This window comes from Dreissena polymorpha, chromosome 5 (genome assembly GCF_020536995.1).
Source record: "Dreissena polymorpha isolate Duluth1 chromosome 5, UMN_Dpol_1.0, whole genome shotgun sequence".
Lineage (NCBI taxonomy): Eukaryota > Metazoa > Mollusca > Bivalvia > Myida > Dreissenidae > Dreissena > Dreissena polymorpha.
The window spans coordinates 69,823,510-69,851,501 of record NC_068359.1 but is presented as its reverse complement, the minus strand read 5'-3'; the positions used below and the strand labels follow the sequence as shown (position 1 = coordinate 69,851,501).

At 35.6% G+C, this 27,992-nt stretch overlaps 2 protein-coding genes across 2 annotated transcripts in view; one reads left to right on the top strand and one right to left on the bottom strand.

Annotated features, from left to right (window-relative positions):
* LOC127882101 (pre-mRNA 3' end processing protein WDR33-like) overlaps nt 1-5,805 on the bottom strand; it is a 68,893-nt gene extending 63,088 nt beyond the window's left edge. Inside the window, exon 1 of the mRNA XM_052430535.1 lies at nt 5,672-5,805. The gene's annotated coding sequence lies outside the window, so the exon portion shown is untranslated. The remainder of the gene's footprint in view (nt 1-5,671) is intronic.
* Nucleotides 5,806-9,576: 3,771 nt separating this feature from the next.
* LOC127882108 (RNA polymerase II subunit A C-terminal domain phosphatase SSU72-like) lies at nt 9,577-26,335 on the top strand. Its single transcript, XM_052430565.1, has 5 exons — nt 9,577-9,847; nt 10,275-10,418; nt 21,814-21,953; nt 22,534-22,652; nt 23,724-26,335. Exons 1-5 carry the CDS (start codon nt 9,774-9,776, stop codon nt 23,823-23,825), a joined length of 579 nt encoding a protein of 192 aa, XP_052286525.1. The 5' UTR covers nt 9,577-9,773; the 3' UTR covers nt 23,826-26,335.
* The last annotated feature ends 1,657 nt before the right edge of the window (nt 26,336-27,992 follow it).

Below are 27,992 nucleotides of genomic sequence, written 5' to 3'. Positions count from 1 at the left end.
ACGTGATTACATTGTCAGTGCTATTTGCGGAGCAATCAAGCTAAAATACGTGCACTTTCCTGCGCAGTGATCTCCCTTATTCTATATGAGACCGGGAGCATGCCGCATTTTCAACATTCGGCCCGACTGTTAGACAGTGTACAGACTGGTTTCTTTATTTTTACAATCAGACGGAAATAAAACGTATCAATCTAAGATAATCAAAACACGGTCTGCCTTGTTATTTAAGACGACTTTAATGGTAAAGATGAAACTTTTTTTTAATCTTCAACAACGGAGCAGAAACTCGAAGCTTTGAGCCGCCCACCTCCCAAAAAACTAAGAAAAGTTATGATAAAAAATATGATCTAAGTAAACGCACCAGAACTAACCGATTTTCAATGGTTACCAGTTTATATAATCAAATTGCTACCAGTAGCGGAGCCTCAGTCTGATGAGGTCCAAATATTGGACTTGTTTAATTTGTTAAGATTACAATGTACTTATGTTCAGCACATGTTTTAATAACACTAGCTTCGCAAGATTTAAAGTTTGAGAAAGTCTTTATATTGTTTATAATATACTGCTATAATGAATGTACCATTGAAATACTATTATAAACAAAACAAGCAAATCATACTCATTTTGATATATTCCACATTATTTAACATTAATCAATAAATGCGTTTATAATTTATATAAACATTAACGGACAAGTGTAGTTCAGCAACGGGCAAGTTAAATTTCCTAAATGGTTGTCCGTGGACAAGTATAGTTTTTTGAGATTTCGCCACCCCTGACCTCGTTTACAGTTTTTCAATCGGCTCTTGTTATTTGTCATGGCTGCTGGGAACCAATACAGCCATTGTTCACATGATGGTCATTTATTGTTATGCTTGACGATTTGTACAACTTAAAACAGTCCGAATCTCACTGCTAAATTTCAGTCATAATATATTTGAGTACTAAGCTTAACAAATATCACAGAGAAACAGACTTACACATCAAAAGTTTAATCCAAAAACGCAGTCAAGCACGTGGGAACATTCCATTAAAAGTCAATGACGCCATTTAAACATAAGAATTATTGGCACGCGACACTCAGTTGGGAGAATTACAATTTGGGGTATTTCAGAATGTACGGGTGTGTTACATCAATTTATGTATTTATAATCGAATAAAACACAACAAATCTTGAAATAATTAAGCTATGGCCGGCATAGAACATAAACATGTATTGTTGAAGAATCTCCCACGAAATGTTCGGGAGGTTTTTAAGAGTACAAGTTTATCTCTGTCGTTAGTCAATTTGCAAATTGAGACTGCTGCATAATGCGGAATTAATTGGGATATATTGCCAATTTAAATTCAGTTTAAAATGTGCATATGCGATAAAAATCGAATAGATATAACCAAATGCTAAACAGTGACTTATTGTGCGCAAAGGGGATAAAATATAGCATAACGAATATATACTATTTGTATTATATTATTATTATATCGCCATGAGACATTGTCCGGTCTTTCAGGCTTTTTCCGCCCTATGCCACGGGTCCAAAATTCGACCCCATTCCCAATGCAAATCTGGTTGTTTTTTCCCAATTGAAAAAAGCGTTCCCAATAGCCAAACAAAGAAAACAAAAAAAAATTATTTTTTTTTTAACTTTAAAATATATAAGTTAACCTGATACGGTATAGAAAATAGAAAGTATTGCATAATTAAATTATCTGTTGCCTTGAATTTGTTTTAAAAATTGTAAAATATGTTAATGATTATTTAAGACTTTCCTTATTTTCCTCAAAATCCGGCACTTTGCGCGATTTTTTTCACTTCAAAAAAGGCCAGGCCTTTTCCCCAAATTCAGATTAAAAAACCTGCACTTATCACACATGTTCATAATATTTTGTAAAATTTTAATTATAAGTTATCAAAATAGTCGTTATTTACCAGTTAACGGCTTCTTTGAAATATATGAAACACTATTTACATGCGATAATTTTTCCCAATTGAGCCAATTTTGCGAATTATTTTTTTCCCAAAATGGGGGTTTTCACGACGCGAAATTCCCAAAATTCCAGTGTGGCGTTTTCCCAAAATGGAGCGGAAGAAGCCGGTCTTTTAATTATTGATTTCTGATTGGTACTGACAAGAGCAGTAACTGATGAAACCTCTTCAGTACTGTCCGAGACTCGTACAATCTATGGATGTTGCTAATGTCCGAAATCTTGCTTTTTTAAACTATATATTAGCAAAGTAAAGCACTGAAATCTTGCTATTTAAACTATCTATTAGCAAAGTAAAGCACTGCAATATTGTATTTTCAAGCAATATGTCAACCAAATAATATATTGATTGCGTATTTGCTAGGTTACAGGTTACTGGTTTTAATTTTCTGCCGTCAAACGATATGCATGTGCAGAAGACGTCACGTATATTGACATGTTTTCGGACAGTCGTTTACCGATACGAATGGTTCGTCGATTTTAATTATTTTTTTACGTCCTTTATAACATTTTTATTGAATGACGAATAAACATGCAATGTTAGGGATGGTCTGGTTGACAATATTTCGCAATGCACTAACCAGAAATTGCACCTAGAAAGACTAAAAAAAGAACAATATGCTAGCCTAAGGGCTCTGCCCTATATTCCCTTTATCCTACATCCTCAAGTAGTCATTACATATGAATGAAATGTGTATTTTGGCCAAATTAAACACAGGTTTTACAGTTTTTAAGAGAGCAATATCTCTTTAACATCATGGCAGTTTAAAATAGAATGTTTAGTTTTAGTTAGTGTTTCAGCATATTTTATTTCAGATATATGTATGGTTATTAATTGTGAAAGATTAATATTAAAAGTACCTTTACGCGTGTGATCAAAGTTCCACTCACTTCTCCCCAATACCATTGGAAGGAGAAGTCACTTCTCCCTAAAATTTTGGGCTAGGTTGATCCCTGATCATCTGTCTAAATTCGGTGAAGATCAGATGAAAACTACTTCAATTAGAGAGCAGACACCATGCTATATGCTTGAAATGCACTAAGTGACATCGTGACCTCGTTTTTGACCCGGAATGACCCATATTTGAACTTGACCTACATATCATCTAGACACAACTTCTGCCCAAATTAGGTGAAGATCGGATGAAAACTACTTCGATTAGAGAGCGGACACTGCTGTGGACGCCGCCTGCCGCTCGCCAAGGGTGAAACTATAATTCGTCCCGTTTTTAAAAACGGGCGTATAAAAATGAGTGAAAATCTCTGACCTGGCCCCACCTCCACCCCCATAACTTTTGACCCAGGGGTCAGATCAAAATTCCAAATAGTGCAGGGTCGCACATATGCTCATAGATACCATGTGTGTAAGTTTCAAGGTTCTAGTGCTTATAGTGTAGGAGGAGGTAGTGGCCCTCATTTTGTTACTAGGGATGTCATACACAGACGTGGTATGGGGGCATTTTTTATAAATAGGAATTTTCCAAAACAGGGCCCTTGCACCACTTTGGTGGATTGGGTCCAGGGCCCTTAGAGGGAGGAATTTCGCTTAGTTTTGGGCGAAAAGGCGAATTTTAGAAGATCTTTTCACCAACCATTCAACACTTAAAATTGCTATATTTAAATGTAATTTACATAAATATACATTTATTCAAAGGTTAATAGCACGATACCAGTTCTGTCTGTAACAATTTGTGTTCCGATAGCATGTTGTTGTTTGTGCAGGACTGTGAATAAAAGTTTATGTTGCTTTCCCACTGTTTTTTTTTCATTCAAAAACCCAATGGAAATAAGTATTTATTTTTCCCAAATGGGAGATAAAAATTCCCAATGGAAAAAAAAAATATGTATATATATTTATTTTTTTTAGATCAATATTTTGTTCATCTCCCATCAATATAAGATCAACCTTAGTAAATATAATACTGGAGACACTTGTATCCTCAATTTTGAAGCATTTGTGAGCAAAACAACAACAACACTAATTTCCCAATGTTAGTCAAAACGCCGCGAATTTTCCCAATCAAAATGGACCCGGCCCCATTCCCAAAATTGTGAAAAAAAAACACTGTTTCCTGTGTCATTTAAAGCTGACAAAAGTTAAACAAAGTCATTAAAATACCATTCGTCAATTGGTACAATTCACAACTTTTCCCAATAAGAAGATTTCGCAACTTGTTTTTTTTCCCAATTTGGTGATTTCACAACGCGAAAAATTCCCAATGGCATGGGTACAGGACCCATTCCCAATTGGGTAAAAAAATCACTGTCTTGTCCATGTCATCGGCTAGCCAATCAGAAATAAATAAATACAAGAGATGTGTTTGTCAGAAACACAATGCCCCCTATTGCGCTGCTTTGAAATTAATTTTTTTTATTTACCTTTGACCTTGAAGGATGGATGACCTTGACCTTGAACTTCCACCACTCAAAATGTGCAGCTTCATGAGAATGCCGCTTTGAATTTTTTTTTTTTTTTACCTTTGACCTTGAAGGATGACCTTGACCTTGAACTTCCACCACTCAAAATATGCAGCTTCATGAGATACACATGCATGCCAAATATCAAGTTTCTATCTTCAATAATGCAAAAGTTATGGCCAATGTTAAAGTTTTTCAGACAGACGAACAGACTGACATACACACTGACATACTGACTGACGGACAGTTCAACTGCTATATGCCTGCCTACCGGGGGCATTATAGTGTCAACATAGAAGCACAAATTTTACACCAAAAAGCCAATATTTACTTGGGACACAGTCTAGCACAACAACAAGCACCTGCAGTATGAAATTTACAATTACAATTTCCGGGTCATTTGTTTTCTACTTTCGGAATAGAAATGCTTTAAGAAAATGATTTTATTGACTGAAAAAGAGTCTTACTGGTAAGAATATACATATTTTTAAATCAGCTTTTTTCACTCATCCTGTAGGACGAGAGCTTAAGGGAAATTCACTTGTCTTTTCAAGATTTCACTTGTCAATACGAGCGGACAAGTGGAATATTTGACCCCTGAAGCGAAAAGACGATGAGGCTTTAACAAATATATTAATATCATTCTCAATTGATCGTGCTTTCAAATGAATTTTCCCCTACCACCCCCCGTCCTAAAAAAAATATCTAATTAAATTTTCCTTGATCTCCAAATCGAGCCTGGTTGGCTGAAATCCAGATTTCCAAAATAATCCGGAAAATTTACACCCCTGGATTATGGAGACATCAAAATCAGGTTTTTTTTCATGGCAAAACTTGCACACTCTCATAAGCCGTTCATGCGTTTGAAACTTTGAATTATTATCATTATTATGCAAGCACACCACATAAAATAAATTGTTTTATTTTGCGCCTTAGTGATATATGTATGATCTGTTTGTGTTTATTTATGCCAGAAAATAGTTTTTGAAGCTAATATTAACCGATGTAAGTGCCGCCTGGATTTCGGGCGAAAGACTTGACATGAAATATGCCGTAACCAAATGCGGGTCAATAGTTGGGAGTTGGATTATTGCAACTACTCTTGTGATATATGTGAAAATAATTTAAGTAAAATATGTATTTATTTACGCCGTTATTTTAATTTTTCAGTTTGTAAAATAGCTTGCTGTTGGCAATGAAAATTTCAGTTCTCTACGTATTTGTACAAAAAATAGCCGAACGGAACACTGAAGCACCATCTTATATGTACCTGCAATTACTTTATCAGCATCACAGTAATACTCTTTAATTTCAAATAACTAAAGATTTAAAACACATTTTCACAATATGCATTGACGCCATGCGAACAAAATGGTGGAACATTTTATGACTGTGGCCCTTTTATTAGAATAAAGTGTACTGAAACACACGTTAAATGATGGAACCAGCACGATATTCATGAGAAGGTCAAAACGGCTATTTATTGATTGTTTGAAAGGCAAAAGCGTTTGAAAGCAGTATCATAAGAAAACGAATAAGAATAAGAATTGTTTATTAAACCCATTACGGGTCACATTAACAATGACATATGAATCACCCATATAAAACAGTAACACAATATACTTGTGAAATAAGGAAAGTAAAGAAATAAAGCTTAATTCGTATTAGATGATACACAATTAAATAAAGTTTGATAATGCAAAACAAAAGATTTCTAAGAGAAAACAAAAAGCAAATGCCTTTACTCATGTCTACATGTTTCTTATAAATAGTACATGAATGTTTAATGTACTCAGTATAAAATATATATGAACTCACAAGTAATACTAAGAGCCTACTCTAATAAACTATTAATTAAGACTTTGCAAAATCATAAATAGTGTATAATATTATGCAACATTTATCTAAAGTTACACAGATTTAAACAAATTACCAAATTAGTTCTTTTATTGAAGGCATTATACAAGAAGGTGGCAAATAGTGAGTTAATATCATGTTGTTCTGAGCACATAAGCCAGACAAATTTCTGTTCATTTGAAAGGTTAATAAAATTATTATTTATCTTTTGTACATTTTTAAATAACTTTTCTCTATCATCATGAAAACATATACAAAGCATTGCAAAGTGAATTTCATCCTCTACCAAATTTAAGTCACAATAAGTGCAGAAACGCTGTTTAGCACATAAAGCGCGTGCCATTCTACAAAGAGATTTTACGTTAGGTATCAAATAAATAAGATGAATATGAATGATTTAATTTTAATTATTTTAATTATTTTTACTATAAAAAGTCTCTCGTCAACTCTTAGTCGATCAGATTGTTTTTAACTTATATTATATTGTTATCCGATTTTGTTTGCAATAAAGTTTTAATTAATGAAAAGTTAGTCGTGGGCGAAGGTAAATGCTGTGAATTATCATTTGCTCGGTTTGGATATTAATCGGAGTGTGAAATATCAAGATGTTAATAAAATGGTAGTAAGTGACTTCATAGGATATACAGCTTTCATAATATTTAGTAAATTTTATTATTATGACTTTCAAATTTAGAATTATATTAAATTATTACGATAAGTTCTAAACAATGGTACTGTTATAAATCTGTCCGCTGCGAAATGGGCGTGGGATTGTAGGAATGCCCTAAGTCGCTCCGCTATTTCGTCAGTCTTTTCGTAACACGCTTGTGTACAGTTCTTTTCTTTTATACTCTTATAAATGTTTAGGTAATTTAATTGAGATAACGTACAAAAAGTATGAGAAATCAGACCGGCTAAAGGTCGAGGCTATAATTCAATATGAATGGTTGAACCTCTTTTTATGGTATCCTAAACCCATTATGACGAATTTTCATCACACTTGCCTTAACTGTTAACGACGTTGAGACAACGTGCAGATGGTATCAGCCAGTCTCGCCGGCTCAATGGCAAAATTATGTTTCAAGGTAAAAAGTTGATGTGCCCGGTCCTTTTTATTCTCTACCCTTTGGCGGATTTTGTTTAAATCTGACTCAAATGTAAACTTCATTTAAACAATATGCAGAAAACATGCGCCAATCACTCCGGTTCAAGTTAAAGTGATATTATTGGCATTTTTCACTGTTGAATTGAGCTGAAAAGAATTAACAGGTCAAAAGTGTTGGTTAAAATGTGGTTACTGACCAATTATCTGCAACTCATCTTGCTACCAGTTGTTAATTAAAAATATATTTTAATATTTGATATCTTACATGACTCACCCAGTCCTCTAAGCCAATAAACCGTAAAACAAAATTGTGTCTTTGTGTCGTATGAACGAATCTGCACTAAAACTAAATTTAGGTACACATCGTACATGCGTGATCAGTTGTCAAACGAAAGTACGGTTTATATTCAAATGCATGTTTTTTCTCTTTCCGGGATATTGTTCTAGTATGTTGATGCTGCATTAACAAATCTAAGTGTATATGAAGTGAAAACACCAAAAATAAACAACGGTTGCGATAGATGTTTTCTTGGGTAACTGCTTTAATATTTGATAAAAGTGCACTTACGAAACGTCTACTGAATAACACTTCTTACCGAGACTTAGTGTAATTCATGAAAATAAAGTGTTGACATCATGTAGGAAATATAAATGTCGACAAACCCTGTTCACTAGACCTTCTTACATTTGGGAATACATTTAAGTTACTGTCCTCAAAAAATTCAAAATGGAAAGAATTGTTTACAGTGAGAAATGTAGACGTTAAGTAGTATATAACATTAAAATTACTATGATTTTAATTTTGACAGAAATGACTGCATATAATGCTTATACGACACTTACATAAAACTTTTTTAAAGTGCATAACTTACAATTAAAGGGGCCTTTTCACAGATTTTGGCATTTTTTTTTAACTTATCCATTAAATGCTTTATATTGATAAATGTAAACATTGGATCGTAAAAGCTCCATTAAAAAATCAAGAAAAAAAAAATAAAAAAAAGGAAAAGAACATTGCCCGGAGCAGGTTTCGAACCAGTGACTCCTGGAGTCCTGCCAGAGTCCTGAAGTAAAAACGCTTTAGCCTACTGAGCTATTCCGCCGACTACACATGCTTGACGTATTTTATACCTTATATAAGCAATCTTCGTAGTTTCACAAAATTTAACGACAAAAACAGAACTCTCCAAATTATTCAATCGTTTCGCGTTGCATCGCTTTATAATTTTTAGGTTTTAAAATCGTCAAAAGATGCATATAATGGCTATATTAGAGCATGGTTAATGTTCAGTATTACTGTTTCCTCACAAATATCATAACTAAAACGAAAACTTACGAATCTGAAACAACTTTTTTCAATTTTGTCAATTTACCAAAGCGTGAAAAGATCCCTTTAACAATACATTTAAGAGTTAAATGAACTTACTCGTACATCCGATACGGTAACTCTAGTATGAATACACATTATACTTGATAAAGTAAAGTTAAAGTTAAGTTTATTTAGTGGGTTACTCATTTCTGACCAGTATATTTTTTGTTGAGCGGGAAATGCTATAATATTTTCAGAAATTCTCATTGTCCGTCTAGAAATGCAGCCGGGGACCTCTAAATTAGCATCACACTCATCAACACCACTCGATATAACAACTAAAACAAAATTATATTCAAATCCGAATGAAAGTGAAACTTGTATGGCACTTTCGTTAACATATTTTGCGATTAAATCAATTAATTATGCTATCGTTTATCGTAATTTGCATCTTAACACCACATTATGATGCAGTACTCGTAACAAAAAATCGCTGATTTTGAATTTTGAATTATTTGGACAAAATTATTATAAATGTAAGAATACTCGAGTTATGCAGAAAACGCATTTTACAATATAAAATTCACCGCTATATGTTGTATAATTGGTGTTGTCCGTAGTCATTAAATTAAAGCGGGAACATAAAAACCCAAAAGTGATCTAGGGGTTTTAATCACTGCGGTGGCTTATTGGGATTTTATACTCTCAACCGTTTTGACCGTGTGCGTAGATAAAAATAAACAACATTCAAACGAAATAAATAACTGTTGAAACTTTTTATTTTATTTTAATGAAATTGCCATACGAATTTCTTTCTTTCGCATTCATTATTTAAATACATTTTTTTATTAGTTTGGTGTCTACAATTTTTGAAAATTATTTGAAAATATATAATATAATTCGTTCACATATCTTTTGAAAGCGTATACAACCGATAAATTACGTTGATAGTTAATTTATGTTTTCTTGTTATTGGATCAATCTGAATTCATCTAGCATATCACCCATTATTTACGAAAATAACTATTTCATCTTGTTAAGTCGTTGTTTATTCTACACATTTTTCTGTTTTTCACAATCTCTTTAAGCTTTATTTTCAAGATGTCAGACCTACGAATAGCTGTTGTTTGCTCGAGCAATATGAACCGAAGTATGGAGGGCCACAGCTGTTTAAGGTATACCTTGATAAAATCAAACTGCATGTTGATGAGAGATCTGACAATAAATAAAATGTATGACAACAATGTGTTGTTTTCTTATTTCTTGTTGGTAGTGATTTTAGAACTTTTTTGTTTGTTTCTGGAAGGTCAAGGTTATCCATTATACTTTAACAAGACTAAGGGCGGTAATTACTGATAAATATTGAAAGTAGTCCGACAAGTGTTCATTTTTACTGCAGGCCTTTCTTTACCTCAGAAGAAATCCCGTATGTAATGTTTTATTTTTTTCACAATTAAACACAGAAAGTAACGTAATGAAATGTTGATTTTTTTTTTGATAGTGGGTTTGTTCAATTACAATCAAACTAGGAAGCTAATAGAAAAATCAGTGACTGGCCTAAAGTGTAAAGTACAATTGAACGATTACTTTTCTCTGTTTCAGCAAAAAAGGTTTCAATGTACGATCATTTGGAACAGGAAATCAAGTGAAGCTGCCTGGACCAGCCCCCAATATGCCGAACATCTACGACTTTAACACGACTTATGATGAAATCTACAAGGATCTGCTAAGAAAAGACCCAGAGCTGTATCCATTCGCAATAAATAACAGAAAATATTGCTATGTTCATCATTACATTCTGTCATTTCAGGGATAGAAATTAGCACTTAGACCAAGTACATGTAAGCCTGAATTTTTGTTACGGAAGATTGAAGGCAAGGCTGACAAAGTCAATATATCTGCAAATTCGAGCAAGCACAGTTCAAATGCACCAATGGAGGACTAGCTGACTTATGCTAATTTCAATCGCTGTCCTTTCACTGATCAACACTAAGCTGTCTTTGTCTTGCATTTGAGATTTGTTCCATGTGTCCATGTTAGTTATCTTTTGCTGTTTGTCAGTATACTTAATGGATCTAATGATAGTAATATTCCATATGAAACTTAGTTTTACAGAATAAAAATGTGCATTTCAGTTTGTCAGGATATTAAATGGATCTTATATTCCATAAGAAACTAATATATATATATATATGTATGTAGAAAAAAGGAAGTGCATCATTCATAGAGATTTAGTAGACACTCGTTAATCTTAAAGTAGCCAACTCACATAACGGAAAAATGGAAAAAGAGAAAAATATTTAAGAATCACAAAACAAGATAGTATTACATAAAAGCTTGGAATCATAATGTTAACTTATTTATCCAATAATTATCATTAAATTCTTCTTCGTCCATTTCATAAGATTCTCAATATACTTTTCAGTTTATTTTAACTCTTGTTCTGAAATTACCAGGTTTGAAAATCTAACCATTCGATTTTATTTCAATGGTCCTCTTTTTATGCCCCTGGTAGGGTGGCATATAGCAGTTGAACTGTCCGTCAGTCTGTCCGTCCGTCCGAACACTTTAATGGTCATAACTTTTTCAATATTTTACATAGCAACTTGATATTTGGCACACATGTGCATCTCATGGAGCTGCACATTTTGAGTGGTGAAGGTCAAGGTCATCCTTCAAGGTCGAATTTCTAATATATGGCGTCTGTCCGTCCGTCCGAAAACTTTAACATTGGCCATAGCGTTTTCACTATTGGTGATAGCAACTTGATATTTAGCATGCATGTGTATCTCCTGGAGCTGAACATTTTGAGTGGTGAAAGGTCAAGGTCATCCTTCAAGTTCAAATGTCTAATATATGGCGTCTGTCCATCCGTCCACAACATTGGCCATAACTTTTTAAATATTGAAGATAGCAACTTGATATTTGTCATGCATGTGTATCTCCTGGAGCTGAACATTTTGAGTGGTGAAAGGTGAAAATCAAGGTCATTCTTCAAGGTCAAATGTCAAATATTCCGTCCTTCCGAAAACTAAACATTGGCCATAAATTTTTAAATATTGAAGATAGCAACTTGATATTTGGCATGCATGTGTATCTCATTGAGCTGCACATTTTGAGTGGTGAAAGGTTAAGGTCATTCTTCAATGTCAAAGGTCAAATTTTGCAATATTGAAGATAGCAACTAGATATTTAAAATGCATGTGTATCTCATGGAGCTGCACATTTTTGAGTGGTGAAAGGTCAATGTCATCCTTCAAGGTCAAAGGTTGAATAGATGGCTTCAAAGCGGCGCAATAGGGGGCATTGTGTTTCCGACAAACACATCTCGTTATTTCATATTACAATGAAATTAACATAAATAACGAAAGCCAAAAAGTTGTGCTTAAACTGCATATTGTTTTAATTATACTTGTTAATGATGTTCAACTGAAAGCATTTTAGATATTATATTTTGGAATTTTCAAATACAATTTTTGGCCTCAATTATATTTGCGTCACCATATGTTAGCTTAAATTGAAATTTGTTGATAGCCTTGGCATATCATGGTTTTATCCCAAACTAAGAAGCTTTAATTGATTATGTACTGTTATGCACAAAGTTAACAACAACCAGCACTAGGCATTTTCACATTGAAAGCATTTTGGATAATGGAAATTATGTTAATAGTTTGATCAGCTTGGCTATTTTAAATTTGATTGCTGTATAATAATATTGTTAGGGATTTTAAGCTAAAAAAAGTTTGTTTTCAAAAGGATTCATTTAATTTGAATGAACTTTTATACCCAATTAGAAATTCAATTTTAAATTATATATTAATTTAAGACTTATTAACTTGCGGCATTGTACATTATGATAAGTCTGTTAAAATAAGTATTTTGTCTGAGCTTTTGCGTGTTTCAGGTTGTTCCTGTTTTGACACTCAAAACGGAAGTTGTGCATCATTTGTGAAGCGAACGTCTACAATTTCATTTCTGAACAGAATTGGATCACCGTCACTGTGCTTAGGATGTCCGCTGGTTTGTAAGAGGTGTATGGCAAAGTGCAACACTTGCATTTCAACATTTTTGTTAACATTTATTACTGTTTTGTGTAACTTAAGTGCATCTTGCTGAACAACTATCAATAATCAAAAAAACAATATTGAATTTTGGCTTTAAATTTATTTGTAAAATTATCAATTGTGGTGAAATTGTTATATGAAGTTCTCGTCAGATTGTTAAGTGGACTTCATATGGTGAAAACAAATCTGAACATTTTTGTGCATCATCAGTAACTATTCAGACATAATTACACAAAAATCGGCCAATGTTTTAATAAACTCCAACAAAATTGTTTACATTGGTTTATCTTTGTTTGAGAGAAAACATAACATTTTGGCATTGCTTGGGATATTTGCAATTATAAAAAGCGCTTTGAAATCAAGAACTCTTTACCTAGAATGAAAAGTAAACTTAATTTTTAAGACAAATCCTGTTGACCATGCATCTTTTTGTGGGACACACTCTTTCAGCAATACTTAAACTGATGTACCTAAGAAAAGAGATGGCAGAGCCGTTTGCCGCGGGGTTGCAGATCAATACTTAATGGAAGGAGAGAGGATTTATTTGACTTAAATACTATACAGTTTACCAAACTATGAGTCTGTCTTTGAGCATTCTAAGTCAGACAATTGTGATCACCCTGTGCCCATTCCCCTTAAAAGTGATTGACACGAAATTACATTTAAATGTAAATATTTAAGAATTTGTCTCAAGATTTACATAATACGTATGGTAGGATCTCGAGGGGCAGGTTTTGTTATGCAATATAGGCCTTTTAAGACTTACTTTAAAGAATAGAAATTTAGTTAATTGTGTTTGCTAATGTATTTATTTTGTTATCTAAGAAAATGAATTCAGCAGCAAGTGGATTCTTTTTACTTAAGGTGAATGCATTTTACTAAAACAACAATTTTACTTTTATTTTGCGTGTTCCTGTACGCCCGAGATCGTTCAAACAACATTTGTTCTACTTCTGAAATCTATTCTTTTCGTTGATAATGCTACGCCATCAATTGCTATTAAATGCAGTTGCTCACATCGGAACGTTTTAGCATCGAATCAATTCGCAACATTTCATTTTTTCAAGGGAAATAACCGCTATAACCAAATTGTGAAACTTTATTGAGTTGTCGCCCTTTAAAAGATGTCTGCTGTTGTGTGAAGTGCTGGCTCTACTAGTTATGACATATATTCTATCTTGTTCTTTGAATTATTTGAAAAATGCATAAACTAGGAAGCTCTAGGTTACATTGACTTTAGACAGAAACAAATGAAACATATAGACTGTATTTGATAAACAACCGATCTCATGACGTTGACATCGTTGATGAAATTGCAGTGTGAATGCTACAACAATTAACTCTTAACCCCACTTAAAATCATTCAGTGTGAAGAGCCACATCTACTGCTCATCATATTATGTTAAATATATCTACCCTGTTAAATGTAGGGAAGCATATTCTACTGTTTTCTGTCTGAAACAGAACCAAGTTGTGAGCTGTTATCAGAGACGCAGTACAGTAAATACATGAAGTCTTTTTACTGGACACATGTTCGTAAAGTAAATGCATTTTCGGATAGACAAAGTGTCGAATTGATGGCAGTTGCGTGAATTGTAAACAAGCGGCGCAGGCATCCTTGCCAGTACAGTGACTCAAACCCAATTCGCTTTACCATGGACCCGGATTTGGAGCAAAACGGGCATCTGGAAAAGACGAAGTCATTCCAGCCCTATACAGTAGAAGGATAGCCAACAAAACGATTAAAAACTCATCATGTTCTTGTTTGACTTTGATGACCATTGGTAGTTACTGCCTTGTGTAACAGAAGAATAATTAATTTGCCATCACGATCTACCAAGTAAGTTTTTTTCAGAATATCTTTTACTATCTCAATACATGAACTGCTGTCAGATGTGAAAGTGATAACAGGTGCTCGAAGAAAGCCACATAAAGCGTGTTGACCAGAGGTACACTATCAAGCATGCAACGTGCTGTAACAGTTAAAACCTTGTGTTTTAAGGTCCAACTAAATTGATATACATACATTTAATTTAATTTCTCTTTGAAAAATATGAAACTGTGGTCGTTTAATTTATTTTTCTGTTAATCGACAACCTTTAAAGGAGTGTACACAGGTTTTATTGTTGTATATCTATCTTATATAAAGAAGACCGACATATATGTACGGAATGCTTTCGTGGAAAACTCGCTGCACACGGAAACATAACGTTTGTGTCCCGGTGTTGCATATCGTAGAGTTAACACGTAGACGAACGAACAAGACCGCGTATTTATTAACAGCTTTCATGTGTTTTAGTAAATAATTACCAATGTTTGTTGCATTTTGCGGGGAAAAAGTAGTTGCACAACGGTACAGGGCACGTTTTTTCTTGCATTTAATTATTGGGCAGGCAACGACGGATATCACTATTGAATGAATAAACGATCAACATTTCGTCTGAAACCAGCTTTCAAATGAATGGGACCTATTTGGACGGTTGCGATTTTGTTATACCGCGTTTTCAATGACATTACCGGGTTCGTCTTTTGCGCGATTAATACCATTGGAAAAAAGTTATTTTCTACACCTATCTGATATCTGCTTTAAGGAATTGCTGTCAAGAATATGCCATTCGTTGACCAGACCACTGTGATATCATTTATAGTAAATGAAACGTAATGTGTAGGGGCGCAACCCTGAATAATTGTTCAGACATTTAATATTTGAAAGAGATTGAGGGTTTGAAACGAAAATGTTATAATCTTTATAGATACAAAAGTACATGTAAATTTAAACACCCGTTTTCGTCGTAAAAGAATGAAGAAGCTATCACAGAGTGTGGACTAACAGAATGATGCCGCGCCTGTCCCGCGTGCTAACCACTCTCTATGCCAGCGAACCCTCGACCATATACGATGGTCGTATCCCAGGAGGAAAGGCTAGGAACAATCTGTATGCAGGGTCTCCGACGCGTACTTTGAATTTTTTGGATCGACCACGTGTTGAATAACGATATGCTGGAGAGGGCAACCATAACTAGCATGGTAACTCATCCCCGTGAGTGTCGTATCATTGCTGGGCTATGTGCATCGGATGGAAAACGGCCGAATCCACAACGACCTCGGGCAAGAGAACAAATGGTCGGCCAAAAAACGTTTGAAACCGTGACCTAAAAGCTATTAATATAAATCCCGGCACCTGGAAAGAGCTTATAACTCGTGACGGATGCAACTGGAGACGTGCTGTGCATGTTGGTCTGGGCATTGTAGAGGGTACGATCTCAGCTTGCCGACCATGAGTGCACACGGAGAAAAGTCAGACAGCTGTAGACGAGAACCTACTCGACCTTTATATGTGAAAGGTTCCGCACAGAATGACACTCCCTATTAAGTTGGCCATGTTTCACGCTTCGCGAGTAACCAGGTGCTGATTTAACAGCCGTGACCTCAAGTGACGCAATAATGAAATTCGGCGGTTAAACATCTAAAAATAGATATTATTGATAAACAACTTGAGTGTTTGAAATTAGTTTCGTCCGACCAATATACAGTATTCACATGTTCAGTGGAACCGTCTCGTGCGCAAAATGAAAATAGTACTACAGTATTGCAATTGTACATCATGAATAAGCACACAGGTTTGTTAAGAAGTTACACCATTGGAAGCAAAATGTAGAGCTACTTCAGTTCGTACATGTAATGATGACGTAGCATTATCGAGAATGTGGGCTCATATTATTGGTCGAATAAGATGCTGGCTATTTTGCAGTATGCGAATTATATTTTGAAGTTATTAAGTTACCCAATAAACTGCATACAGTAAGAATCCTGCTCGCCTCGTAGTAATTTAATGTATAATCTCAGTTGCTTACAATGCTAATATTGGAATCGAGATAATTTATGCAGTGCACTTTTATCGTCCAAGAAACAACGCGTTCGTTTGATGTATGGCTTAGTTCTATTTCTTCAACATGAAACTGTTGTTTAATGACGGATAACAGTTATCACTCAAAATAGGTTATTCAATCACTGTAATGTTTAAAGTCGGACAAATCTGGACCTTCCGATGTATACATATACTTTTGATAAAAACACTGACATGTTAAGAGAGTAATATTTTTGTAATGCGAACCCAATATACTACTGGCATATGATAGCTGTAACGACTTATTATTTTTGTGCTGGATGTCAATACACCGCACTACTCGTAAGCTTTTGCCTCTTGGGATACGAACCAAAATTATGTATAGCGAAGTTTCTGTGATTTATGCATTTATCGTACATGGCTGCATTTTGGGGATACTAGGGAAGAAGTTTGAGTGGATTTGCATGTAAATGCTTTGTGCCTAAAATCGAAATCCATTCATCATACTCATTTGCATTGATGCCTTTTTGGAAACTAAATCGGTGTAATCTATGACTAGGATAATATTGGCGACTGTGCTATGAAAGATTTGGAGTAGTCAAGGTGGTGAGCGATACCCACGAGATAAAACACCCCCTTAAGTTATCGTATTCTTGTATTATGGACATCTGAGCTGAACAAATACATTTGAAACTAATTAAGGCTGTCATGTTTAAAGGGACCGTCAACCGCGATAGACGAAAAAGAAAAGTTCTAAAATACCGTATGTTTTACATTTATGAGTTTATATTTATTAAAATATCACGACCAGTATAATTATTACATTACTTGAACAAAGACGTGAAGTTTTCATATTTTCAGTATATTCGGTAATAAAATGTACAGTTATTATAAATAACGCAAGCAGATTGATCATCGTCGTCACGTGGTAACCCAGGAATGCATAATTTGCATGCGTAGTGAATAGTAAATACGGTATGTATAAAATATATTATCTACTTGCGTTATTTATATAATTATATCGTTATGTCACCTATTTTTGCGATGTAATTTCGATTTCACATCGCGAAATTGTATTACCGAATATACTGAAAATATATACTCGTATGTAACGCATTTCATGGATAATTTAGCAAAAACGTGTATTACGGCATCGTGTTTTCGGTGTCCTTGTGACACGTGAACACCGGTGTTTTGTGTTGTTTTGCATTTGATTTTATTCCCGGTAATGTGATACTAGCTCTTAAATGCTGTTAACTTGAAAATAACAGTTGACTATGCGCGATAGGAATGCAAACAATGTCAAATCCATCTTATGTGATGAACAGTAAATGTATTCATTTTGATTTCGATACATGGAAGTGGTCGTGTATGAGTAGTTACCCTCGATTTTTCGAACAGCGCGGTTCATACGAATGTAGGATCAGTTGAAAGAAAAATATCATTCCACGTGATTACTTTAGATTTCGCCCCACACAAAATGTAGTATAAATTATTCCTTATTTAACTAAAGCCGCATAAAAATTGAAATAATTCGCAATAATTTTGACATTCGCTCAACAACCATTGCCGATTGCGATCCTAGTAATCGGTAACTGGATCATGTTTTTTTACGTTACAACATTTGATTGTAGAAACGTATAGGGCCCGGTATCTTATTTGCGTGGGATAACTAATTTGCGATTTACTGTAAAATGCTTATACAACGTATTCCTTGGGCGCAGATGCAGACCTACCGACCACTTTTATGCATAACGTATGTACCTACCACGACATTCCTTCCTATAAACAACGGTCTACAATCTTATCGTGTCTGTATTAAAAAAGTTTTTCGCCTATCGGTTGAGAATTTCGTGCATGTTAAACAACGACCGCGTTAAAATTGTTGCTCCTGTTTCTTGTTTCAGTTGATTAAAATATCACGACTGGTATATTACATTACTTGAACAAAGATGTGAAGTTTTCATATTTTCAGTATATTCGGTAATAAAATTTTACTGAGTATGTCCAGTTAACTAGAAATAACGCAAGTAGATTGATCATCATCGTCACGTGGTAAACCCAGGAATGCAAATTGCGCATGCGTTGTAAATTGTATACATTTTATATATAAAATGATCAATCAACTTGCGATATTTATAGTGTGTATATCGGTATGTCACCTGTTTTCGCGATGTTCTTTCGATTTCACATCGCGAAAAATTATTACCGAATATACTGAAAATATGAAAACTTAACAACTTTGCAAGTAATATAATGTACCCGTTGTGATATTTTAATCAATATAAACTAATAATTGTAAAAAATTCGGTATTTTAGAACTTCTCTTTTTCGTAAATCGAGTTGACAGCCCCTTTAAAAGCCCATAAATCCTCAAAATCAACAAAAATTTCGTTCAATATTTCGAAAAATAAAGTTAACAAATAACCAATCGATGTTCCTAATAGCAATAGCCAAAATTTCAACTCTAGATGGCAACAGAATTAACAATATACAAAATGCTCTGTTTTTGCGGGACAATATTTTCAAAATTATAGTCGTGTACCGATTTAGTGTTCGCCTGTCGTATGAATAAATGTTGTTGCGGGCAATTAAAATGGAATATATTGTTACACAAAAATTAAAAACGAGCATTTTGGATCTCGTAAAATCTATGTTCACATACCACATCTAGCTTTGAAATTTGGCTATTGCTTAAAGGAGCACTGATTTATTTATGGATTAACTTTTATTTACGAAATATTTTGCTAAGTATTCGTTGATTTTATGTATGTATGTCAATTTAATGGAATTCACTAACAAAACTTTCGAATAGTTAAAAATAGTCACATTATTACATGGAAAACAATAACAACTGCACGTGCCATCCGCAGGGCTCGAGCCCACATCACAGCGTATATGCTTTAGATATTTCAGTTAGTTTAAACTCTATATATTGGTTATACACGTTTTTGAAGAATTATGGAAGAAAAGTGTTACGCACGCTTTGTTTTTTAGTTTGATGATTATAGATTATCCATCAACGATATGATATTTTAAATAATAAGTCGTGAGTGTTCTATGACATTGTTATTCAAAATTGTTTTGCCATTCAAGTTTTGAACTAGTCCCTTTAAACAGATGTTAAAATGTTTTGTGCCGAGAAGCAACGCAATTGCACAGTTGAGACGCACTTTATTGTAATAAAAATTATGATGTAAAAAAAATTGGTTTCACTATGTTGACCAAATGTTCTAGGTACACGATAGTTTATTGTATCGGGTTTCGTCACGCCTGAACGGGCGTCAAATGGGATGTTCAGGTGGACAATGAATTTCATTATCTTCATGTGACTTGATACACGAGTGCCTGATATCAATATCTCGCCGAGTAGTGCATATAGTCTGCGCGAGGTCAATGTAATCGATTAAAACAGTTTGTAATTGTTCCATGGCGAAAGTCCCGGATGACCCATTAGTCGGAGTAGGCAACTGCCTATGGGCCCCGCGACTGAGACCATGACGAAGAATTTGTCATATTAAAGTGATTGTTTTCTTAAATAATAATAATAATAATGTCGAACTGGCATTTCGGTATTAAAATGAAATGTTATATCTATGAAAATTGCAACATTTTATGTCTTGCCAGCCTCTACGCTAGAAGGTTCATTTAAACGAGTGACATCGACTGGGCAATTGCGTTCTAGTAAACACTAGGCCGACCAAGGGTCTGGGACGTGGGCCCCACAATTTTCACTGCCGATGGGCCTCCACGGTGCTAAACCGGCACTGCATGGCGAATACAGTTACACTTTCGACTGCACCTACTAAAAGGGGAAACGACTCAAGTGGTTGAATACAAATAGCAGTCCAGCGATTGTCTACTTTCGTTTTAGCGTTAATAGTCCATTTTAATGCTAGTATTAGTATGCCGGTAAATGATAAAATCAAAGCGCTGAAGGCACTGAAGTTGTTCGCTGTTGTTTTATCTTAGACGCAACTCAGTTTAAAAAAAATATGTTACAGCTTTTTGTATCGCAAGTTTGAAATTAACACACCAAATTCAAATTTATAGAGTGTGTCTTAAAGCACAGGCTGAGATGGGTTTTTTTCAAATCATTAAAAAAAGATTAAGCTTCATTTTTGGAAAACAGGGCTTAAAGCTTATGCATTATTTGTCATTCCAGTACCAGAGACTGTCTTTAAACGAAAAACACCATAACATAATAAATGCGTCGTCCTTGATTAGCTTGTGCGCATTGCACAGGCTAATCTTATTTGACATGCATTAAGCCCCGTTTTTAATTGTGAGCGTTAGTTCACGACGACTAAATTTACAGATCATGTTTTGCATATCAGTATGTGCTTAGAAGCCTTAGCTACGCTAAGAACCGTAACTCGCTATGCAATAAACGATTACCGCTGCCTGTCTGCACTGCATACGACGAATGCTTATGATCTACTACTGCAGTGAGTGTATTAACCAGCTTGTAAGACGACATTGGCCAGTCTAGTGTTTATCATTGAAATCTGTACATATTGGCTGCTTTCAGGGGAAACGGAGCTTAATGCATGTCAAATAAGATTAGCCTGTGCAATGCGCACAAGCTAATCAAGGACGACAACAGCGAACAACTTCAGTGCCTTCAGCGCTTTGATGCCTGACAGCAGCCAATATGTACAGTTTTCAATGAAAAACACTAGACTGGCCAATGTCGTCTTACAAGGTGTTGAACACTATTTACTAAATACACACACTGCAGTAGAAGAGCAGACGCTCATAGCATTCGTCGTCTGCATAATTTTACTGCAGGTAGAGAAGACAGGCAGTGGTTATCGTTCCTAGCGTAGCTTACAGCAAACAAACTTGAAGTTATCGTTCCAAGCGTAGCTAAAGCAGACTGACTTGCAAAAGTTGCCCCTCTAAATTAGTTGAAAAATGCTAATAAAAACGTGTGTTTGGAGATTTATAGTTAAAACAAGACGATTGTCTTACAAACACGGTTGTCGGCGCCATTGTGTTATTGCTGTACCAAACATAAGCGTACCGCTTGTTATGTATGTTTCTATGGACGTTTTCGTGGATTCTTCACATGCATAAAGGTAATACAGTAATTTAAGAAATTATTAAGCAATAATCTAACATCACGTATATATATATATATAGTGAATGCATTGATCTTTGTTAACCTCGATGTCTCGCATCACACGAGTATAACTCTTTGAGAAAAAGTCCTTGACTATACAATCAGTTACAAAACAAATGGAATTCTGCACATGCTGGACAGAAACCGGCGAATCAAGCCGAAACCGGAGAGGTTCCAATCCTGCAAGGACACTTTCGACATCATCGTGTCATGCGAGGAGCGTGTGTTCGACCAGATCGTAGAAGGTGCGTGTCTAAAGTTCGATAAGTCGATCAGCCCAGGTAGGCAGCTACTACTTTAAAGTGCCTTGACCACCCTTAATTAGTATACTACAATGTGCCCAGGTAGGAAAAAATATACTGAAAAGTACCCCGGAGTATGGCCGGGAGCCTTTAAGAGTATTTTCCGTTTCCGGGGTACTTTAAAGTAGTTTGTCGACGACTACAAATTGAGCGTGTATATAGGGCGTGGGGTGAGCTGATTGGGGAGTGTCCGGGTTTGGATGGGTAGTCCAGAAATACGGATTAAGGTCTGGAAAAAAGAATTGATATCATTGGCATATTACTATCTTTACCATGGCCAACTTCATAAAAGTTTACTACGCTTTTCTGTTGGTCTAGGGTTGAATGTCATCAAAGTTTAAAGTACATTCTGAGTTGGATTACGCCAGTATGTGTTATTTACCACCGAATTAGAACCGTATATTTGGTAAATGAAACCCTAGATTGATTGTTCGCAACAGGGAAAAGATACTATGTTAAATGCTATGTGTAAGTCTTAATCAGTCAAATTTTTAATTGTTAATATGTGTTGGCTACTTTTCAGAGCTGGAGAGCCGGGAGCGCAGCGAAAACCATCCAGTGCACGTGATCAACATAGACATACAGGATAACCACGAGGAGGCCACGATAGGCGCCTTCCTGATCAAGAACCTTATCACGCAGGTGAGGCTCGTGATCATGTTATCCCATTTAAACTTAAATAATAATAATAGTTAAGCCTCACTTTTTGAAAAAGGGGGGGGGTAAATGCAAGTGCGTAAAGTCCGTCTTAACTGGATTTTCGTAAGGAAGAGTTTTCGTATTAACGAACAAACTAAAAGCCGAAATTGTCGCCTTGATTAGCCGAACTGCACGGGCTAATTTTGGGTAATTTACGCAAATGTATCAAACCCTCTTATCAGAGAGCGATGCTTGTATGCATTTTGATGTGTTTGTAGTCCCTAAAAAATCAAACTTAATTAAATACCTTTCTTACTAGATACACGATTTAAAGGCCTCATTCCCAACCCTTTAGTATCGATGAGCAGCAGACCGCATAAAACCTAAACCGACTGAGTTACTCGCAGGCTGTTATGGGTTTTATGCTGGTTGTAACTTCGCCTCCATATAAATTATGAAATGACAAATAATTGCCAGGAGTACACGAGTAATTGACTTACAATGTTTACTAATTGTGTTCCTGAGTTGTTTCCTTCAAGGATATGCAGTTATTTGATTGTACTCCGCAGCCATGTGTTATCGATAGCCATAGGAAATATGAAATATTGGATAAAAATTGTATATTCAATCTTTGCTTTGCACAAATTATTATAAACTTGAAAAAGCAACAGCGAACCTGAGTTTAGTACAACCAAACATAGTGTATCCAGGGCTCAACATTTATGGTTGACCTATTGCCCCTGGCAAGTACAAGTTGGGTCTGGGCAAGTTATTTTATAATCTAGTTGTCCGACCGGAAAAGTGCAAAAAAGAACAAAGAGCATTTAATTTAGACTTCAATTGCTGTAATCATTTTGTTAAATGTTCAAAAATAAAAAAGGTTTTGTGGTTTATCATTTTGGTTTATTAAACAATATGAGGTTTACAGTTGATGTGATATTTCATGTTTGGGCAAGTTGCTTTACCTTCAGTGCAAGTAGATTTTGGAAGTACTGGCCCGGTAGGGCAAGTTGGTTTTTCGGTTAATGTTGAGCCCTGGTATCATAAACAAATCCGCACGTGTGTCTTTTTCAGCTCAGCGAATGTGAAGACATAGACAACGAAATCGACGAGATTATTCAGGAATTCGAGCACGAGTCCAACAGAAACATTCTTCACACTCTACAGTTCATGTGACCTCTCACACACATCCATGAATCTCACACACTATCTCACCCCCATCTCACGCAAAATCACAATATCATGTGTGGAAGTCGCGGCCGCTATGGTCTAAGGCGATAGGAGTCACATTCGCAATGGCGACCGTCTAGAGTCATAGCGGCCCAGTCTAAATTGCAACCGTACAGTCTGCACTACCGCCGTGTGGTTAGTTTTTGCAGCGCGGCCGTTCGGCTCGTCCATAACGCGACCGTGCGCCCAAATCACATTTCAACCGACCATACGTCAGTTTTTACTGCGCATCCGTGCGGTTAGTCGTCAATGTGACCGTATGGTTATAATACAGGGCGACCATACTGTAAATCCGGATATATACGCAAATCTGACAAGCCCCACAGGGACTTTTTGATGGTTTGATAAGCTCATCATTAAGAATCTTTATATTTAGAAGTGATATATTTAAACACTTAAAATATTGTGACAAGATGTTTCTACGCGTATATGCTGTTCAGAACGGGTCTTTTCAAGAGATCTTTAATGATACAGTGTTATTGTAAGGTGAGCGTTGGTAACGCATGTTTACATGCTTTCATCGATTACATGTCATCTTCAGGGTCGTATTAAGTATTTAAAAATCAAAATTGCTAATCGATTTTAATGTACATTTTTTTGTTTACGTGCAATCGCTTTAATTACGCCTTCAAGTAAATGCGTTCGTGTGTTTAAGAGAATATTCTGTAAGCATATTATCGGCCTATGTTGTATTATATGCATTTCTGTAATAACCTACGCCTTTCCTAGTCGAAGTGCAAAGTGGTAAGCCCATGAGATCTGTTTAGTAAAAAGAGCATTGGTTATTAAGCATTATGCCATACATTTCATTGGATGAAAGGATAGGATTTTAAGATCTTTACAATACGATGGCACTGAAATGTTACTCCTAGTAAACGACAATTTTCGCACGCGTGACGCGTGATCCCATTAAATATACGCACGCTTTACCTTCAGATTGTTATACCAGTCAAATCATTCTTTGGGCATTGTTTGGAGGGATTCGAATAAATATCCGTAAGTGTTTGTCTTCATAGAACATTCCTTAAAATTGTGAATTTTATGCATTATTAGCGGACAGCGTGTGATGTGCCCAAATGTATTGAACAATTCAGTAGAAACACTTCAGGCGTAGTTATTAGCGCCTGTACTGTACTGGGTGAACGCTTGGATGTGTCAATAAAAATTTCCCACAATGTGCTTTAAAATGTAATTGGGTCTATCAAGATGCGTTGGTGTATTTGCGTATAAGGATATTAACCTTGCTCCTTTATTAACGATTACCGATGTCTTGCTGAAAGATACGGTGGCAGATCTTAAGAAGCATAAGCATCTTTTAGTGTCAAATTGCAGGTAAACTTGGCGTCATTGGCGTTTTTGATGAACGTTTAACGACAGTTTCAGTGAATAACATGTACTATTACATATTGCTCTACCAATAATTATGCCCCCCTTCGAAGAAGAGGGGGTATATTGCTTTGCTCATGTCGGTCTGTGGGTCGGTCCGTCCACCAGGTGGTTGTCAGACGATAACTCAAGAACGATTGGGCCTAGGATCATGAAACTTCATAGGTACATTGATCATGACTTGCAGATGACCCCTGAAGATTTTGAGGTCACTAGGTCAAAGGTCAAGGTCACGGTGACCAGAAATAGTAAAATGGTTTTTGAATGATAACTCAAGAACGCATACGCCTAGGATCATGAAACTTCATGGGTAGATTGATCATGACTTGCAGATGACCCCTATTGATTTTGAGGTCACTAGGTCAAAGGTCAAGGTCACGGTGACCCAAAATAGTAAAATGGTTTCCGGATGATAACTCAAGAACGCATACGCCTAGGATCATGCAACTTCATAGGTAGATTGATCATGACTCGCAGATGACCTCTATTGATTTTGAGGTCACTAGGCCCAAGGTCAAGGTCACGGTGACCCGAAATAGTAAAATGGTTTTCGGATGATAACTCAAGAACGCATACGCCTAGGATCATGAAACTTCATAGGTAGATTGATCATGACTTGCAGATGACCCCTATTGATTTTGAGGTCACAAGGTCAAAGGTCAAGGTCACGGTGATCGGAAATAGTAAAATGATTTTCGGATGATAACTCAAGAACGGTTTTGCCTAGGTTCATGACACTTCATAGGTACATTGATCGTGACTCGCAGATGACCCCTATTGATTTTCAGGTCACTAGGTCAAAGGTAAAGGTCACAGTGACAAAAATCTTATTCACACAATGGCTGCCACTACAACGGACAGCCCATATGGGGGGCATGCATGTTTTACAAACAGCCCTTGTTTCTATGTATAGTCTAAATTATTATTGATCGCACTAATTTGTAATGATAAATAATTGTATATTTTTGCGATATGCGTAATATATTATTGATGTATAATATCATGACGTAGATTTTGAATCGTGTTTTATTTTGTTATTGTTTGTTAAATACATGAGTCGTTCAAACATACGATGCCTTTCGTTCTGTATATACATGCGTGAATTTATTTAGTTAAGTCTGTTAACTTCTACACCGATGCTGTATTGAAGTTCGTATACATGTACGTTAAGCATCATAAGCATATTTAGAAATCATTTATTTTGATTGTATTAGTAAAATACGCTGAATATCAAAACAGGAAAACAATTCACATACAAATATCAGGAATTGGATTTAAAAACAGCATGTGATTTATACTATATTAAATACTTAAGTATAAGAAGTGCAAAACATGCACGCATTATATGCTTTTTAGTTTATGCGTTTAGCTATCAAACATTTATAACAAGAGATGTGTTTGTCATAAACATTATGCCCCCTTATGCACGCTTTGAATTATTTTTCCGACCTTTGACCTTCAAGGATGACCTTGACCTTTTACCACTCATAATGTGCAGCTCCATGAAATACACATGCATGCCAAATATCAAGTTGCTACATTTAATATTTCAAAAGTTATGAAGAAGGTTAGTTTTGGGACACGCACACAAACAATGACAGACAGGCCAAAACAATTTACCCCCGATCGTTCGATCCGGGGGCATAAAAACAATTCATACGTTCATGTTTACCCGCCTTAATACGAAGAATTGCTAGGTAGATTAAATCTCAAAACTATAGATCAAGAGTTATAGTTCGAGCACTGCACAGCCCATAAGATCTATATACCTTTCGGGTTTTAAGTTTGTCACTTTAAGCTGAAAGATATGCCCTTGGTACATTTTAAGCTCGAAATATGTTACAGGAAAGTTATGCCTCGGTCACACTGTCACGAATCAGAGCTACGAATACTTTTCGGCACAGTTCGTAGCAATCCTTACTGGACCGTGGCTCTCCGTACTTGATCCGTGATTAGTCGTAGTAGTTTTTGGATGTCCGTAGCGACTCTTGACAAATTTTGAACATGTTAACAAAATTGCTACGAATTTATCGATCGTAGCGTATCCGTAGGAGTCCGTACTAAACCGTACTAATCCGTACTAGTTCGTAACGACAACCGTAGTCGTCCGTACCTTTTCGTAGACCTTTTTTTCAATGACTTCTACGAATTGATACGAAGAACTACGAAGCGGTACGGTTACGCTACGTATTAGCTACGAGTATTCCACGGATATACCACGGAAAGCCACGGTTCTAGTGCGTTGTACTACGGATAGGCAGGAATTTGCACGATCTTGTACGATGTACTACATTTCAGCACGAAACACTACGGACATGCACGGTCCACTACAATAAATTGCTACTGAAATACATCATTGGAATTATAAAGCAACCGTACTTGCATTTGTTGAGTTCACAATCACCAACCGCCAGCAAATTGCGTTTGCGATAAATTTGTTACACTTGGATATTGATATGGCACAAAACACAGGTGGTTAGCGTGTGGCTATGATATTTATAAGTGATAACATCATTTTAAATGATACATAATCATCTTATAACAAACAAATGATGTTTTCACTGATTAATATCATAGCCACACGCTAACCACCTGTGGCAAAAAATGCAGAGACTGTAGTCGAGCTGCTTGACGATATGCACAGAGATAATAATGATTCAATATCGTTAAACTAGTATAGCTTTGTGCTAAAGGTTACGTATTTCCAAATATTAGAATTTGAACTTA

Coding starts and splice junctions, on each gene's coding strand:
- LOC127882108 (XM_052430565.1), top strand. CDS start 9,774: ATGTCAGACCTACGAATAGCTGTTGTTTGCTCGAGCAATATGAACCGA. Junction 21,954..22,533: donor GTTCGACCAGATCGTAGAAG/GTGCGTGTCTAA, acceptor GCTACTTTTCAG/AGCTGGAGAGCCGGGAGCGC. Junction 22,653..23,723: donor TCAAGAACCTTATCACGCAG/GTGAGGCTCGTG, acceptor TGTCTTTTTCAG/CTCAGCGAATGTGAAGACAT.